The following is a 17,147-nucleotide window of genomic DNA, read 5'->3' on the forward strand; positions in this document are numbered from 1 at the left end:
GGAAGATGTGGTGTATATGTATATGTGTACCCATATTACAGAATATTACTTGGCCATAAAAAAGAATGAAATCTTGCCATTCACAACATGGATGGACCTACTGGGTATTACCCTAAGTTAATGAAGTCAGACAGAGAAAGGCAAATACCACATGATTTCACGTATATGTAGGATCTAAAAGGCAAAAACAGGTGCACCTGGCTGGCTCAGTCAGTAGAGCATGTGATTTTCAACCTCAAGGTCATGAGTTCAGGCCCCACGCTGGGCATGGAGCATACTTAAAAAAATAAAAATAAAATAAAAGACAAAACAAATGAACAAACAACACTAGTAACAGACTCATAAATACAGAGGACAAACTGGTAGCTGTCACAGGAGAGGGTTGTGGGAGGACAGGTAAAATAGGTAAAGGGGATTAAGAAGTACAGACCTTCAGTTATAAAATAAATAAGTTATGGGGATGAAAAGTACAGCACAGGGAATATAGTCAGTAATATTATAATTACTTTGTACGGTGACAGATGGTAACTACACTTATTGTAATGAGCACTGCACGATGGATAGAACTGTCGAATCACTACATTGTATACCTAAAACTAATACAACATGTGTCTGCTAAACTTCAATTTAAAAAATTATAAAAAAAAAAATGAAAAAAACCCTGTGTTCTGCCTGGTGATGTTTAATCAACATATACTGAAAAGCAAACATCAAAATGGGCTTTGCATTATTTTTTGAGTAAAAGCTGTTTCTGCATTTCGATAGAGTAGAGGGGAGAGGAGAAAGCAAACCCAAGGTCTTTAACACAAGAGAAAGAACCCACACAAAAAGGAGCTACATAATATTATAGAGAGACAATGAGTTTGGAGTCAGAGTTTTATTTTTATTTATCTGTTTTGAGACAGAGAAAGAGAACATGAGCAGGGGAGGGGCAGAGGGAGAGAGAATCCTAAGCAGGCTCCATGTGGTCAGCGCAGAGCCCAACACAGGGCTCGATCTCACAAATCGTGAGATCATGACCTGAGTCAAAATCAAGAGTTGGATTCTTAACCAACTGAGCCACCCAGGTGCCCCTGGAGTCAGAAAGGCTTCTGTTCAAATTCTGGGTCATTTATATATTGGCTGTGTGACTTTACATTCTCTCAGTTGTTTCTTTTTGAAAACTAATCTTACAGGATTCTTACAAAGATTAAACAAGATGCTGTATAGGCACATGATTGGTTTTAATAATCCTTTTTATTAGTCAACATGTACAAACCTCTGATGTAAAGTAATTTGGGAGTGCTGTAAGTGTGTATGTGTGTGTGTGTGTCAACAGCTTACTAAATAAGCTGGGTTGTTTTCTAACTGAAAATATGTTCCTATTGCAGAAGAAAAAGGTAAAAATAAAACATAGTAAAAATTTCAGGGTATGAAACCTGTGACCCATTTGTAATGGTCTTTATTCACAGCTTCCAAAAAGGGTGAACCAAGTGACAACATTTTTTTTTTTCTATTGGGCTATTTTTTTTAAATGTTTATTTATTTTTGAGAGCAAGACAGAGCACAAGCGGGAGAGGGGCAGAGAGAGGGAGACACAGAATCTGAAATAGGTTCCAGGCTCTGAGCTGTCAGCACAGAGCCCGGTGCAGGGCTTGAACCCATGAACCGTGAGATCATGACCCGAGCTGAAGTCGGATGCTTAACTGACTGAACCACCCAGGTGCTCCCCAACTGCATTTTGCTTAAAATAATATTGCTTAACATTTTAGCAATGTTTAGCAACATTTATATGTAACAGAACATATTTCCACTGTTATTTAAAAAAAAAAAAAGGTCTTCACACCCTTTGTAGTCTCTGCAGATGGTAGAACAGAAATTGGTCCTTTGGCTAACGCCGAATGTGAGAGAAAGCCCAGGGAAAGTGGCTTAAAAGACACATGGCATCCCTGGATTCTAGAGCAAGAAATGGGCATTGGTGTTGATTTTTAAAGAATTCCCTATTCAACAGAATAAACACTTCTTCTTCCAAGGTTTAATTCTTTAGAGTTCTTGGTAACAAGGCTTTCCCTTTTGAATCACTGAGAAGACTCTGAAAGCTGGAGAAAAGGCCGACTGGGGAGGGATCCCAGGACCTGAGGGGTGACCTTTGGTGAGATCACTGGCTTTTTTTTTTTTTTTTTTTTTTGGTCTCTTAACATATCCTCACCTGGGTATGTGCGCAGCCGCAACCTGGAAACTCCAAGGACAAGGAACACACAAAAAAATGAACCCTAAGAAAATCTGACTCTCTTTAGCCAAGGGCTGAGAAGAGGTTTTTTGCTCTGGAGGACAGAATCCTTTTGACTGCACCCACCCTACCCCCAGGGAACAGCATGTAAGCTGACCTGTTCCCCCCCCCCCCCCCCCCCCCCCCCCCCCCCCCGCTTCCACCAGCCCTTCCGGACCCAAGCAATAGCAAAGAGTTGGCGCCCCACTCCCTAGAGAGTAGGGGCAGTATCACAAAGAGAAGAGAGCTGGGGAAGGGGCTCTTTAAATCTACGTATGAAGTCTTTGGCACATCACCAATAAACCCAGGTATAAAACCGACCAGGATCAACACAGCAAAGAGCTTTGAGACTAAACTGTGGTTTAGTCTCCCAGGTTTCGAATGAGCCTCTGAGCAGCGCACAAGTGGGGCAGACCAGATGAGTAGTGCAAAGGCTTTGAAAATGAAATTGGTGTTTCAGCTACAGCCCTAAAAGTGGGCCAGGATGTGTGTTCTGAATTTAATCAGGTTAGCTGCCTACTAAAATAGAAGATTTAAATAAGAGTCTCATAATACTAAAAATGTCTAGCATACTATCTAAAATTACTCTTCATACCAAGAATCATAAAAAAATCTCAACCAAAGTGAGAAAAGACAACCAACAGATACCAACACAGATATGGCACAGATATTAGAATCATCCAACTGGGATTTTTAAGCAGGTGGTATAAAAATGTTTCTAAGGGCACCTGGGTGGCTCAGTCGGTTAAGCATCCAACTCTTAATCTCAGCTCAGGTCATGATCAGGGTTTGTAAGATGGAGCCCTACATCCGGCTTTGCACTGACGGTGCAGAGCCTGCTTGAGATTCTCTCTGCACCTCCCCTGCTCACACATGCACAGGCACGTGCTCATGCTCTTGCTCTCAAAATAAATAAAAATTTCAAAAGAATTTTAAGAAAGATAAAAATGTTCCTAAAAGCAATTGCAAATGGTTAAAAAATGCTGACATTACCAAGTGCTGACAAGGATATAGAGCAACTGGTTCTCTCATACTCTGCTGGTGGGAGAGTAAAATCATACAGGTATTCTGGAAAATGATTTGGCAGTTTTTAGAATGTTGAACATATACTTGCCATAGGACTTAGCAATCCCACTCATAGGTTTTTACTTTGGAGATGTTCATAGCAGCTTTACTTGTATTAGCCCCAAACTGGAAACAACCCAAATGCCCTTCAAAAGGTGGGGGGCGCCTGGGTGGCGCAGTCGGTTAAGCCTCTGACTTCAGCCAGGTCACGATCTCGCGGTCCGGGAGTTCGAGCCCCGCGTCGGGCTCTGGGCTGATGGCTCAGAGCCTGGAGCCTGTTTCCGATTCTGTGTCTCCCTCTCTCTCTGCCCCTCCCCCGTTCATGCTCTGTCTCTCTCTGTCCCAAAAATAAATAAATAAACGTTGAAAAAAAAAGGTGAATGGACAGGGGCGCCTGGGTGGCTCAGTCAGTTAAGCATCAGACTTTGGCTCAGATGGTGATCCTGTGGTTCACGGGTTCAAGCTGTGCTTTGGGCTCTGCACTGACAGCTGGGAGCCTGGAGTCTGCTTTGGATTCTGTGTCTCCCTCTCTCTCTGTCCCTCCCCCTACTCGCATCTACTCTCTCTCTCTCCCTCTAAAATAAAATAAACATTAAAAAATTTTTTGAAAAGGTGAATGGATAAAGAAGTGTTGTACATTCATACAGTGGAGTATTATTCAGTAACAAAAAGGAATGAACTATTGACACGCACAACTTGGATGGATCCCAAGGACATTATGCTAAAAACACCTAATCTGTGAAGTAATAATAAATACATACATTGGTCTCTGACCCTGGTTCCTAACACAGAGCCCTAAAACCCTTCTAAGTAGGGGTGCTAAGAGAATCTTTTGTTCTAACATTTTGTCTTTGACCCCAGCTTCTGAGGCAGAGCTCCTAAAACACTTGTGATTTCCTAAGTGATAAGAGCACTGGGAGCATTTTTTGTCCTCATATTTGGTCTTTGACTCTGGTTCCGGACAGAGTTCCTAAATCCCATGGCATTTCCTGGGTGACAGAAGTGTCTTTGTTTTAATGAGGTGACTCTTAGTGGGCTCCTGGATGGGGGCTGGTCACCAGAAAGACCAAGTTATGAATAAAAGCTTGGGATTTTCAGTCCCATCTCCCATTTTGTTGAGAATGGAGAGGGGCTGGAAACAGAGTTAATGATCAATGCATGCCTACATGATAAAACCTTTCATAAAATTTCCAAAAGTATGGGGTTTGGAGAGCTTCTGGGTTGATGAACATACGTACATGCCAGGAGCATGGTCTACCCCACCTTCTGTGGGAACAGAAACTTCTGCACTTGGGATCCTTCCAGATCTTGCTCTATCTATCTTTTCATCTGTATCCTTTACCATATTCTTTAGCATATAATAAACAGGTAAATGTAAGTGTTTCCCTCAGTTCTGTGAGCTGTTCCAGCAAATAATCAAATCCAAAGTTGGGAGTGGGTGGGTTATAGGAACGTCCAATTTGTAGTCAAGTCAGACAGAGGTTGTGGGTAACCTGGGGACCCACTCCTTGTGATTGGCAACGGAAGTGGGGGAGAGTCTCATGGGACCGAGCCTTTAACCTGTGGGATCTGCATGGACTTCAGTTAGTGTCAGAACTGAATTAAAATGTAGGACACCCAGGTAGTGTCAGAGAACTGCCTGGTGTGGGGTAAACACCCAGGCACACCTGGCATCAGAAGCGCTGTTGAGTGTGGTAGTTGCTTGAGAAGAAGAGAGAAACACAGGAGATGTGAGTTTCTCTTAAATGGTTTACATATTGTATAATCCATTTAATAATCTCAAAAGGACAAAAATGATAGTGATGGACAATGGATCGATATTTACCAGGGGTTCCGGGTAGGGAGAGGATGTGATCATTAAGGGGTGACAGACCACTTCTATATCCCGATTATGGTCATGCTTATATACTTCCATATGATAAAATTTCACAGAAACACACACACAAATGCATATAAAAACTGGTGGAAATCGAGTAAGGCCTTCAGTTTAAGTGTTCCAATGCCATTTTCCTAGTTCTGGTTATATAAGGTGTTATCACCAGGAGGAAGAATGGCAAAGTGCACGTGGGAATTCTGTACTGTTTTTAACCACTTCTTTTTAAAAAAAAAAAAAATTTTTTTTTAAAGATTTTAAGATTTTATTTTTAAGTAATCTGTACACCCAGTATGGGGCTTGAACTCACAACCCTGAGGTCAAGCGCTGCACGTCTACCGACTGAGCCAGCCAGGCGTCCCTGTTTTTGCCACTTCTTTGTGAGTCTGAAATTATTTCAACATGAAAGGTTTATAAGGAATAATTTCCACTCTACATGGTTAACCTTCCTGTGGGCTTCCTAATTCTAAATACCTCGAATCACTCACTGAGCTTCATCAGTTTTCCTTCCTTAAAATCTCTCAGTCTGAGTATTTCTTTCCCACTCCCACCTTTACTCCCTGGGTCCAGTCCCCTGTCACTCCTGTCACAGCACAGCTTCTACAGGCTCTCTTTGCCTCTAGCTCTTGTATTCTGACAGACAACGCTTGTACATCCAGTGTCCAAAGGAATTCTACGAGCATGCTGCTTGCACTGTGTCATCACTCAAAAGCTTGCAGGAGCTTTTTACCATCTACACCCTAATATCCAAAGTACTTAAGGGGCACCTGGGTGGCTCAGTCGGTTGAGCATCCAACTTCGGCTTAGGTCATGATCTCTCAGTTTGTGGGTTTGAGCCCCATGTCCGGCTCTCTGCTGTCAGTGCAGAGCCTGCTTTGGATCCTCTGTCCTCCTCTCTCTCTGCCCCTCCCCCGCTTTCTCTCTCTCTCAAAAATAAACATTAAAAAAATAAAAAACTGGGGCGCCTGGGTAGGTCACTTGGTTAAGCATCTGACTTCGGCTCAGGTTATGATCTCACGGTTTGTAGGTTCGAGCCCCATGTTGGGCTCTGTGCTGACAGCCCAGAGTCTGGAGCCCGCTTCAGATTCTGTGTCTCCCTCTCTCTCTGCCCCTCCCCCACTCACACCCTGTCTTTCTCTCTCTCTCAAAAATAAATAAATTTTTAATAAATCTAAAAAATTTTTAATAAAAATTTTGTTAATTAAAAAAAAGTCAAAAAACAAAATAAAAACCAAAACAAAGTACTTAATTTGGCAATTCTAGATCATACGTATTCTCCCCTCAAACCAGAATTTCTGGTCTACCACTGTGCAATCCTTCAAATGGCTGATGTTTGTATTATACTAGTTTGCTTCCTGCCCCCACTCCCACAGGGCCTGAACACTTTGTGATGCTTCGCCTGTGCTCTCCTGGACTTCCCACATGGAGGCCAGGGCCCCCTTCAGGCACACTAACACGTGCGGTCCTCCCTGGAGTTTCAGACAGTGATCTCTCTTGTACCTCACTGGTCTCCCTGAGCCCACACTTCTGTACTCCTGTGAGGCTTCTCCATTGTGGCTTCTTTGAGCTTATCTTTCCAGGTGTTTATGTTATATCAGTATAATCTGAAAATCTATTTTGCAGCCTGACCCTGCCGCCTTTCTCTCTCTGGTGTTTTTCCAAAATTCAAATGGACTAGCCTTCTAGAAATACCCTTTTCATGTTTTATTACAGTCAATATACTTTAGGGTCTACATATTAAGGTTACAAAGGGTGTGAAAAGAGCTCAGCCATCTACAAGGAAAGTACAATTTTAGTTGGTCTTACTTTTGCTGGAATGAATATTCATAGCAAACATCACTAATTTAGATAAAGGCATTAAACATACTATATTTTAACAATCATTAAGATATTTGCATATTACTTAGACTATTTCCTCAAAGTCTTTTTTTATATGAAATGATTGAATAGGACATTTTCTTCTTGTGGTTTTACCAAAGAAATCTTTTTTTTTTTTTTTTTTTTGACACAAAGTCATGGTATTATGACTTTGGGCACTCTTCATTATAATTATTTTCATCATCTTATTTCTTCAATTTGTAGTTACACAGGAGTTTTTCATAACATGAACTATAGTTTAAATTTAGTGTTTTACTAAATCAACACAAATTACATCCACAGTAATGATTTACAAGTATACATGGACATATATTTAAATATAAGAAGCCTGTACACATCAGCCAGATAACATTCTCATGGAATTATTCCATCTTCAGATAAAACATAAGGCGTCAAGGTAAACTAGTTCAGACATGGCACATGATTCTGAGCTCAAACAGCCTTTTGGAACTTTTTCCTTTAAGTTACTGACATTTTTGTGTCTATTGTCTCTCTGGTGCCGGAAATCTACTACGTATTCAGATTATTTAGAACAAGAAGTATATTCACTGCAGGGATGAGGGTTTCCAAAAATAAATGTTAGTAGTCAAGGTAAGTATGATAATGAAAGCTAACTTTTCTAAAGGATCTTAAAAATGACTCATATGGCTACCATTTTCATTGTTCTTTGGCATTTAAACTAGCTTCTAGTGAACCAATGATCCCCATTATGGAGAAACTGAGAAAGGTAAAGGAGAAACAGGAGTCCTCCTCCCCCCCACCACACTGGTCATTTCTGGGGGGAAAAATACTAAGAATGTATCTAAAAACTGTTTACCTACTCTCTTCTGGGGGAAATCAGGAATAACCAGAACTGAATGTTTCAAGTCAAGAATAACTAGAACTGCATATCAGAGGGTTGAATGTGGATTTGATAATATTCTTAAGGAGACTCAAGATCCACTGGAATCTCAAAATTGTTTTCTAATATCATCATTCCGTGTTATTGCCACTAAGATCCATCATTAATCTACACTTTAATATCTTATTGCTTCTCTCTGGAGAAGTAGCATGGTATCATATAATGAACATTCCTTCGTTCATTCATTAAATCATAACTAATATTTATTGAGCACTTAGTCCATGCCAGACACTTAGTAGAATGCTGGACAGAAGTGAACTAACAACTCCAAATTCCCACTCTGCTGCAGCTTGTAGTTTATAGGGGGTAAATAGACTAAAAACAAAATATAGGTGTGTTTTATGGTGACGAATGCTATGGGGAACACTAAGGCAGGGAAGGAGGGGCAGGGAATACTGGCGGCAGGGGGCATTCTTCTCTGTAATTTTAGATTGAGTGAACGGGAAAGATTTTACTAAGAAGCTGATAGCTAAGCCAAGACTTGAAGGTGGTAAAGGAAGAAACCATGACTATGTCTGGGGAAGAGCGTTCCACGGAAAGAACACAACTAACATAGAGGCACTGAAGCCAGGATGTGCCTGCTGCCTGAGGAACCACAGTGAGGCCAATATGCAGGGAACAGAGTAAGAGGAGAGCAGTAGGGGGTGAAGTAAGAGGTGTCAGGAAGCGAGAGTGTACCCTGGATTAAGAAAGAATCCCTCCGGCGAGAGGCCTGGTTTCAAGGTATGAATTCTGGACTCACCAGGGTACAAAGGGCATTTAAAGGCCATTAAACCAGATGAGGTCTCCAAGGGCCTGAGTGGAGACAGAGAAAAAGAGGAGCAAGGATGGAGGCCTGCGGCACCCTAATGTGAAGAGGTGCGTGGGGGGAGATGAGGAGGAATCAGCATGATCTGAGAAGGCACAGCCAGAAAGGGAGAAGGGAAACCAGGAGAGCTAGGAGGCCTGAGGCCAAGGGAAGACAGCATTTCAGGACGGGTGTCAAATGGTACTGAGACGCCAAAATGGAGAAGGCCTGAGATTTGACTTTAGCAATGTGAAGGTCATTACTGACTTGACAAGTGTGGTAGTGGAAGCTGGAGGTGGTTGTAGGGTCGGGAGGTGTGCGTGTGTGTATGTGTGTAATAAAAATAGACTGTAGCATATTAGGTTCAACAGAGACAGAAAAGCGATGATGCAGGAAAGGGGATATTGCTGGAGTGATGTCCTTGAGTAGGTGAAAAAGAGAGGACCTTGCATGCAAAGTAAAGCATGGTTTGGTAGGCTCAGTTAAAATCCTGGTTCAACCACTGACAACTTCTGTGACTTGGGGCAAGATTCTCAACCTCTCTGAGCCTTTGTTTTCTCACCTGTACGGTGAGAACTTCCTGGAATTACCGAACCATATAATGTCTTAATTAAATAGTGCTTTGCGTCAAAGTCCCAAGTTACAAGTTTCCTTAATATGCATCTGTGAGATAGGATAGAGAAAGAATTGAAAAAAATCGAGCTTTTTCCGGGGCACCTGAGTGGCTTGGTTGGCAAAGCGTCTGACTCAGGTCATGATCTCACGGTTCCTGAGATCGAACCCCGCATCAGGCTCTGCGTTGACAGCGGGGAGTCTGCTTAGGATTCTCTCTCTCAAAATAAATAAATAAATAAAATTTTAAAAGCTAGTATTTTCCGAAAACAGTCAATCCATATCTAGTATCTCTTGAAGTAAAAGTAATGTTATGAACCACATGGTTATGCCCAAGATTGTAACTTTTGGTCATAAACACAGTACTACTTCACTTGTTCGTGCTGCACATCTTTGGAACCTGTGTTGGTGGACAACCAACAGGCCTTCCTCCCTGGTACATTCTGCCTAAATCTGCTTCTAATCCCGCTGATAGCGGAATGTCACTAGAATGGTATATTCCTCTAGTCAGATATTTACAGAGGTTGTGCAGGAACAGCAAACAAGATGAATAAAAGTCAAAGAATAAAAAAAAAAAAGGACTCAGAAAAAAGATGCGAAGAGTTGCCTTGAGGAGCAATATACTCCTCTTGCTGGAAGGGTTCAGACAAAGTGTATATGGCCACCTATGGGCTCAGGTACCTTAAGCCATGGGTGATTCAGTGCTTCATAAACGGTGATCCTTTCAGCTGGATCCAGCATCAGCATGCGACGGACTAGGTCTTTGGCACTTTCAGAGATATGGCTCCACTGCCTTGGATTCATCTGAAGAGAAGGAAAGGAAAATTGCATAGTTACTGCCCAGGGAGAAGTTAACATTCACCATTGATGTAACATTCCTACACTGTTTCAATGTGAATACAATTCTCAAAGAACAGAAATCTGATTCTATAGGTTTGCTTTCTAAGGAAGAGGACAAAGGCAAGTCTTTGGTGGCTGTTGCTACGTATATGAGGTTTCGTATCAATAAGCATCCCTTACGTATGTTCTTGATGTCACAGAAGTTATAATATTTTTAATACTTGAAGAATAGAATGCTCACAACTTCAGTTTCTACCTTAGCTGAAGAGACTAGATACTTTGATCTAGAAAGGATTAAAATTTTTAGGTTAAAAACTTCAAAAAAATTTTTAAAACCTTCTCTCTTGAAAAACTGGAATCCACAGTAATTGTGAAGTTATGCAAAGTTCCTACTAGGATATTTTGGTCACTGTATATCAATTTCAGTATTTTAGAAAACATATACTGTTACCATCGGCCCTAGAGAATAACCCATTCACTTGCATATTGTCTTCCGTGAAGTTACTTTTGCCCCTCTTGTAGAAAGATGAGACAACTCAGCCACAAGGTCAATTGACTAAAGTCAAACAAATGGATAAAAACTATGAGTTGATCAAAGGATACAAGGCTTGTGAGAAAGTGGATCTGTGAGGAAAAGAGCAAGGTGGCTCCAGGGGAAAAAGAGTATTTCCGAGACCAGGAAGAAGAAAAAGGGAAGGGACGTTTAGGGCTTGCCGCTGGGAAGGTAAGTGGGGACAGGTGGGGAGAGGCCAGTGGGGCCTCATTCCTTATTTAGTATCAAGAAGCCAACTGGCCAGGTGAGTTTGTATAAGATGCCTGGTGCCAGGAGCTAGCAATACCATGGGTTGAATGAGAGGAGACCTAGGTCACCTTCTAAGGGAGAAAGATGGAGAATAAAGTCCCTAACAATTTAAAGCCAAATGAAATCACGACTTGCATCACAGTTCACAGGAATCACTAAGTGTGGCCAAGGGTTAGCATTTGACACTGAAATTCGCTCTGGCTACTAGGAGGTTCCGTACTGGTGGACGGGGAGTGAAAGATGTTCCTTGTTCTTTTTCTAACAGGCAGAATTCCAAACAAGAGTCACTTCTGCTTGTCAGATCTCTTAACTAAAGTGACTGCCTTACTGTTGCCATCCTACTGAAATTGTCATCAATTGGTCAGTTTGAAATAATGTAGGTGATTGCATGAGGCTTAGCCTTGTTCCCTCTTCCCCATCCTGGAGCAGATGTGCTCTTTAAGGTTGGAATGATTTATCCTCAGGGAAAGGGGTTGAGAAGTTATCTGCAACTGGCAGTAAGATTTCTCAAGTGAGTAGAGGTTGAGAAGTAGATGCTCCCCCATCCTGTTTCTGAGGGAGTCCAATCCAGGGTTTCCCTCTTTCTGTGGCTGAGAAGAGTAGCTGAAATTAATCTAGGAGGCTGAGTTTATAAGGGGAACAAAACAGGGCTACAGAACAGTCTCGCTTATTTGAAAACTAAAGCCATGGACGCCTCGACCAGCTGTGGACGTACCGACTGGCTACCCATGATGATAGACAGTGACACACTGCATCTTTTCATACTTTGAGAAACATATTTTTGTCTTTTAGAAAAAAGTTAATTGAAATTAAATGTTAGCATATATCCCAGTTAAGTGGTATTCTCAGATATCTACCTTAAAGGATCAAGTAAGCTAGCAAATGAGAAAAGTTCAACTAAAATCGCTTAAGGCCAGTAGCAGTTTATAAACTATAACAGTTTTTAAAAGAGGCCATCAAAATTTTCTTGAAAAACACCCCTATAGATCAAGGATTTTGTTCATAGTTCTTCTGTTAAGAACCACCAGGGTGATGAAACTCTTTTTGAGGTTTGCTTCAAAATAATCGGCTAGTATGTGGAATACAGATCAAACCAGATTGGCTATATGTTGCTAAGTGGTGAAGCTGGGAGTTCACTGTACTCTTACCGCTACTACTTTTGTTTGAAATTTTCAATAAAAAAATGTAAAAATAAATGCTGACAGAATCACAGCACAGTATGTATGTGCGTGTGTGTATACATACATATACATATATACATATGAAAGGCCCACCAGCTTTATCATTGATGGTAGAGATGGATCTCTAACTTCAAACAAAGCTGCTGAAAATGTGGGGCTTTTGTATTTAAAAAAAAAAAAAAGGCATGAATATAAGTGAGAGGTGAGGTTAGCCAAGTAAAAGAGTAAATAAGTTATTAACATCAAAGCTTCAAACCTCCAGGTACAGAAACTATGATATAGCTGTCACGCCCATCTGACTTACTATAGTACTAAGAATGGAGGTTTTAAAATAATTTAATTTTTGGCCTGTGTGAAGAGCCCACATTTCTTACAAAGAAACAAAAAAACTATTCAGTGCTTTAAAAATAGAGGAAATCAAATACCAGAGGCTGCTGGAATGAAGCACATTGCCTTGGAAACCAGGAAGTTAGCAACTAAACTAGCACAAAGGAAGAATTCTATTATTAGCAAATGCTTATAACTCCAAAAGGCAGGTGGGAGATTTTATTATACGGTATCTACGTCATAAGTCACTGTGAGGATAAAATGAGTTAAATATGAGTGCTTAGCAACAGTTCCAGGCACATACTAAGTGCTATGTGTGAGTTAGCTATCATTACTTCTAGTATTAGTATTATGATGCTGATGCATTGCTAATTGTGTTTATTTTCATATGTTAAGTACCTGTGGTTTCACTTGGCAAAATTCAATGAGAAAGCCAGGGCCATGCATTCCTGACAGCCACTCACAATTTCCAGGGATTGGAGGAGGATGATTACTTACAAGCAGTTTCCTGAGACATTTAGTTACCTTGGAAGGATTGATTTTATTCCCCAGTGGCCAACTGACTCTAAGAGAAGCAGAACAAAACCTATACTTAAAACATCTTTCTCTGTTAACGGAGTTTTGGCATAGACCTTAATCCAAATAAAACAAGAGGCAAACCTGCATGCCCTTATAGGCTGATGATACACAAGGCTAAAAATTAAAAGCATAACTCATTTGCACCTCTACAGGCTTCAATTACGGTTTAAAAGGACAAGGCTGTGGGCTCGCTGCTGTCAGCACAGAGCCCGCTTCGAATCCTCTGCCCCGACCCCCACTTGCGCGCATGCTCTCTCAAAAGTAAAATATTAAAAAAAGAAAAAAAGGACAAGGCTGCCACTCTGAAGCTACTTTGCCTTTCATTTCTTTTGTCCCCCGTTTCCTGGAAGTCCTTTATAAAACTCTAACATTACTGAGGCAATGAAAAGAAAACAGGTCTCACAGTTTTGGAGTCTGGCACTACACAAACCCGTGTGTTTGGTCTTATGTTACCAGGCATGGCTGAAAATGAAACAGTGCTTCTGTTGAATAGAAAGTACAGGTTTCAGTAGTATGGGGCGGAAAAAGAACCCCAACATAAGCCGCCCTGATCTGGTATCCAGACACACACTCCCCCATGTTTCCCATACACAGCATCTGACTCTGTCAGCCACACATGATGGTAGAGGGCAAATGGATGGAAGAGCTGGGACAGCGAGACCAACCTTTAGCTTATGAATTTTCAAGTGTTCCTTAGCTCTTTTTGCTATAGCCACTCACAATGTCAGTGATGAATTTTTTTAATTTTTTAATAATGCAAGTAATAACACGCTATTCACAAGACTGGGAACAATGTATGTGGTTTCTAATCCACAGGAGTCTAAGAAGAATATGAATGTTTAAGTCCCACCAAAATGGCTCTAAGTTATGTTGTGAGATGCAGCTGTGATAGTGGCATTTTGGTTTATCCTGGGATGTAAATGACAAGGGTTTCAGCAGTGCTACTTCACTACATAACGTGGAACAAGATGTGTGGTAAAGCAAAACAAATAAAGGCTCATATGAAATATAAAATATAGAATGGCTAACTCACTGGGATGAAATTTCCACTTTCACTAAAAATTGAGCAAAAAGCTTTAAAAATGAAGCCCTTTCCCCAAATTATGGAAAGAAGGGCCAAATGAGTTTATTTTCTAAGATTAGCCTGAATAGGCGGTCTGGTCACCCCAGGAAGAATGGGTACTTTTGAAATCTGGGCTCACGTGTGTCACAAACATCTCACCTGAGGTAAAATAAAAAGGTCAGATTCTATCACAGTAAATTCCAAGGGTCATTCCAAATTCTTTCCCCGAACTAGAATTTTATTTGAAATAAGTAGGGCACTAACCAAACAATTTCTCTGACCTAGCTAAATGGGCAGTTTTGCTAGAATGGATTTGTGAGAAAAGCATTGGTTTTCTGAATCTGAGGGCCCAAGACTCCTAAACTGTTGATTTGCACATACAGGATTCTGTATCAAAGAGGACTAAGGTCCCTGTTTTCTAGCCTAAACATGGGGTTGGGTTCCAAACATGTGGGATAGACTTCAGGTGCAGCACCAAGGAGAGGGGAATGGAAGGGCAAGGCCGTGGTTGTTTTGAAGCCAGTCTCCTCCTCCCTTCTGCCTAGATGACAGTGCAGCTGATAGTGATTCAGAAATTTACTTGAGGCCTATATTATGTGACAAGGCAAGTGGATCAATGATGTCAGCAAAGAACTTTTCTCTGACTGGGTAACTACGTGACAATCAGGAAGTCCAAAGGCAGATAGCAACTTCACATTTTTCGGAATAATTTAATTTCAATACAAAAATAAAACATTCATAATATATTACCTTATATTTTCCTTTAATAATGCCTTCAAACAATCTTTCCTTGGTTCCATAAAAAGGCAAGCAACCACTTAGCAGGATAAAAAGGATCACGCCACAACCCCAGACATCTACAGGTTTTCCATAAGGCTCTCTTTTGACAACTTCTGGGGCCATAAAATGAGGTGTTCCAACGCGTCCTACGTTTCAAACAACAAGGAAGAATGTTTACATAAAACGGGCTTTAACTGAAAATAGAACAGTAACAGTTTCAAGGAAAAGTTTTAACAATATAAATATTCTCTTACCACCTCCACCTCCATAAAATCAAGGGGCAAAAAAGGCAGAAGGAAAATCATTATTTAATCACCTCTTGAAAATACGAGCCCAGGACAGGTATTTTGTCTTTTTTGTTGTTGTTTATTTTTTTACTTTTATTAAATTTTTTGATGCTTTTTTATTTTTGAGAGGGAGGGAGAGAGAGAGAGAGAGAGAGAGAGAGAGAGAGAGAGAGAGTCAGACAGACACAGACTCCAAAGCAGGCTCCAGGCTCCGAGCTGTCAGCACAGAGCCCGGCACGGGGCTCGAACCCACGAACTGTGGGTCAGATCATGACCTGAGCCGAAGTCGGACGCTTAACTGACTGAGCCACCCAGGTGCCCTTTTTTTTTGTTTTTTAAAAAAAGATTTTAAGTAATCTCTACACCTAGCGTGGGACTTGAAATCACAACCCCAAGATCAAGAGCCACATGCTCAGGGGCACCTGGATGGCTCAGTTGGTTAAGTGACCTATTCTTGATTTTGGCTCAGGTCATGATCTCACGGTTCGTGGAATGGAGCCCTACATGGCCTCCATCTTCTTTAAAGAGTTTTCTCTCCAACCCCCATCAAAACTAGCTTTTAGGAAGGAATCTGATAGCAGTTACTTGTACACTAGTAATCATCTTTTAACTCAGTATTCCTACATGAGTCTTTTCTTCTACTGCAGAATGAAAAGCTGTGCCCTGTAGGGAAATTACTGTGGGAGGGGAAGTGCCCACCAGCCTTGGCAACTCTTCTTGCATGCAGGCCTGGCCTTCGCCTTCTTTCCTTCCTCCTTTCCCTGCCTCTTCTCTCTTATCATATCGAGTCCAAGATAATTTTTTAGTTTCAACACCGCGTGACACTTTATCTAGAGCTGAGAACTGTGGTTTAAAGAAATAATAATAAAAAAAGGACCTTTGCTGTGGGTCATTATGGTTCCCCTTCTTCCCACATAATGGAAGAGGTTAACTTCGGGGTTCAGAGAATGAAAATATTCTCACTTAAAATGTGCAGTAGACCAGTGGAAATTATACTAGTTGGAAGGGAAGATTTTTATTCCATATTGCCTCATTTTGCTTCCTCTGGTAACACTGAGAAGCTGAAAGAACGAGAGCTAAGCCTCCTACTTCATGAACATGCTGGACAGTTTGCCTTGTTCTGATGGCAGGAGCTGGGCAAAGCAGGGCAAGAGATCAAGGTACCAGTCAGGGTACTGGCACCATGGCCTCAGTCAAGCACCTTCTTACAGCTGGGATGAGGTTTTGAAACTCGACTTGACTCCTACACCACTTCCTACATGAGAAAGGCCTGAGCAACTCAAAAAGGAGATTCTGTTTACCTGGATGAAAGACTACCCCAGTCTGGAAAATTAGCATTTATTCTTCTTAATATGTTTTTTAATGTTTACTTATTTTTGAGACACAGAAAGGGAGACAGAGCACAAGCAAGGGGGGGCAGAGAGAGAGAGAGAGAGAGAGAGAGAGAGACACAGAATCTGAAGCAGGCTCCAGGCTCTGAGCTATCAGCACAGAGCCCAATGCAGGCTTGAACCCACAAACCGTGAGATCATGACCTGAGCCCAAGTCAGATGGTTAACCGACTGAGCCACCCAGGTGCCCCTGTTTTAATGTTTTTAAATTTATTTTGAGAGAGAGAGAGAGAGAGAGAGAAAGAAAAAGAGAGACAGCGGCAGACACAGAGACAGAGGGAGAGAGGATCCCAAGCAGGCTACACTCTTTCAGCACAGAGCCTGATGTGGGACTCGATCCTACGAACCATGAGATCATGACCTGAAATCAAGAGTCAGACGCTTAAGCGACTGAGCCACCCAGGCACCCTTAATGTTCATTCATTTTTTAAAAAAAAGTTTATTTATTTAATTTTGATGGGGCGGGGGCAGAGAGAGAGAGAGAATCCCAAGCAGGCTCCCCACTGACCCATGACTGATACAGGGCTCAAACT

General features: G+C 41.4%; 1 protein-coding gene across 8 annotated transcripts in view; it reads right to left on the reverse strand.

The window, feature by feature from the left end:
• The window catches only part of CASK (calcium/calmodulin dependent serine protein kinase), a 358,179-nt gene that overhangs the window by 116,906 nt on the left and 224,126 nt on the right, over positions 1-17,147 (reverse strand). For all 8 annotated transcript variants that reach the window (XM_047843622.1, XM_047843615.1, XM_047843620.1 and 5 more), the window contains exons 7-8: positions 14,907-15,082; positions 10,046-10,168 (exon numbers count right to left, since the gene is read on the reverse strand). In XM_047843622.1, coding sequence (XP_047699578.1) covers positions 10,046-10,168; positions 14,907-15,082 — 299 coding nt within the window. The remainder of the gene's footprint in view (positions 1-10,045; positions 10,169-14,906; positions 15,083-17,147) is intronic.

Source organism: Prionailurus viverrinus, chromosome X (assembly GCF_022837055.1).
Source record: "Prionailurus viverrinus isolate Anna chromosome X, UM_Priviv_1.0, whole genome shotgun sequence".
Classification (NCBI taxonomy): Eukaryota; Metazoa; Chordata; class Mammalia; order Carnivora; family Felidae; genus Prionailurus; species Prionailurus viverrinus.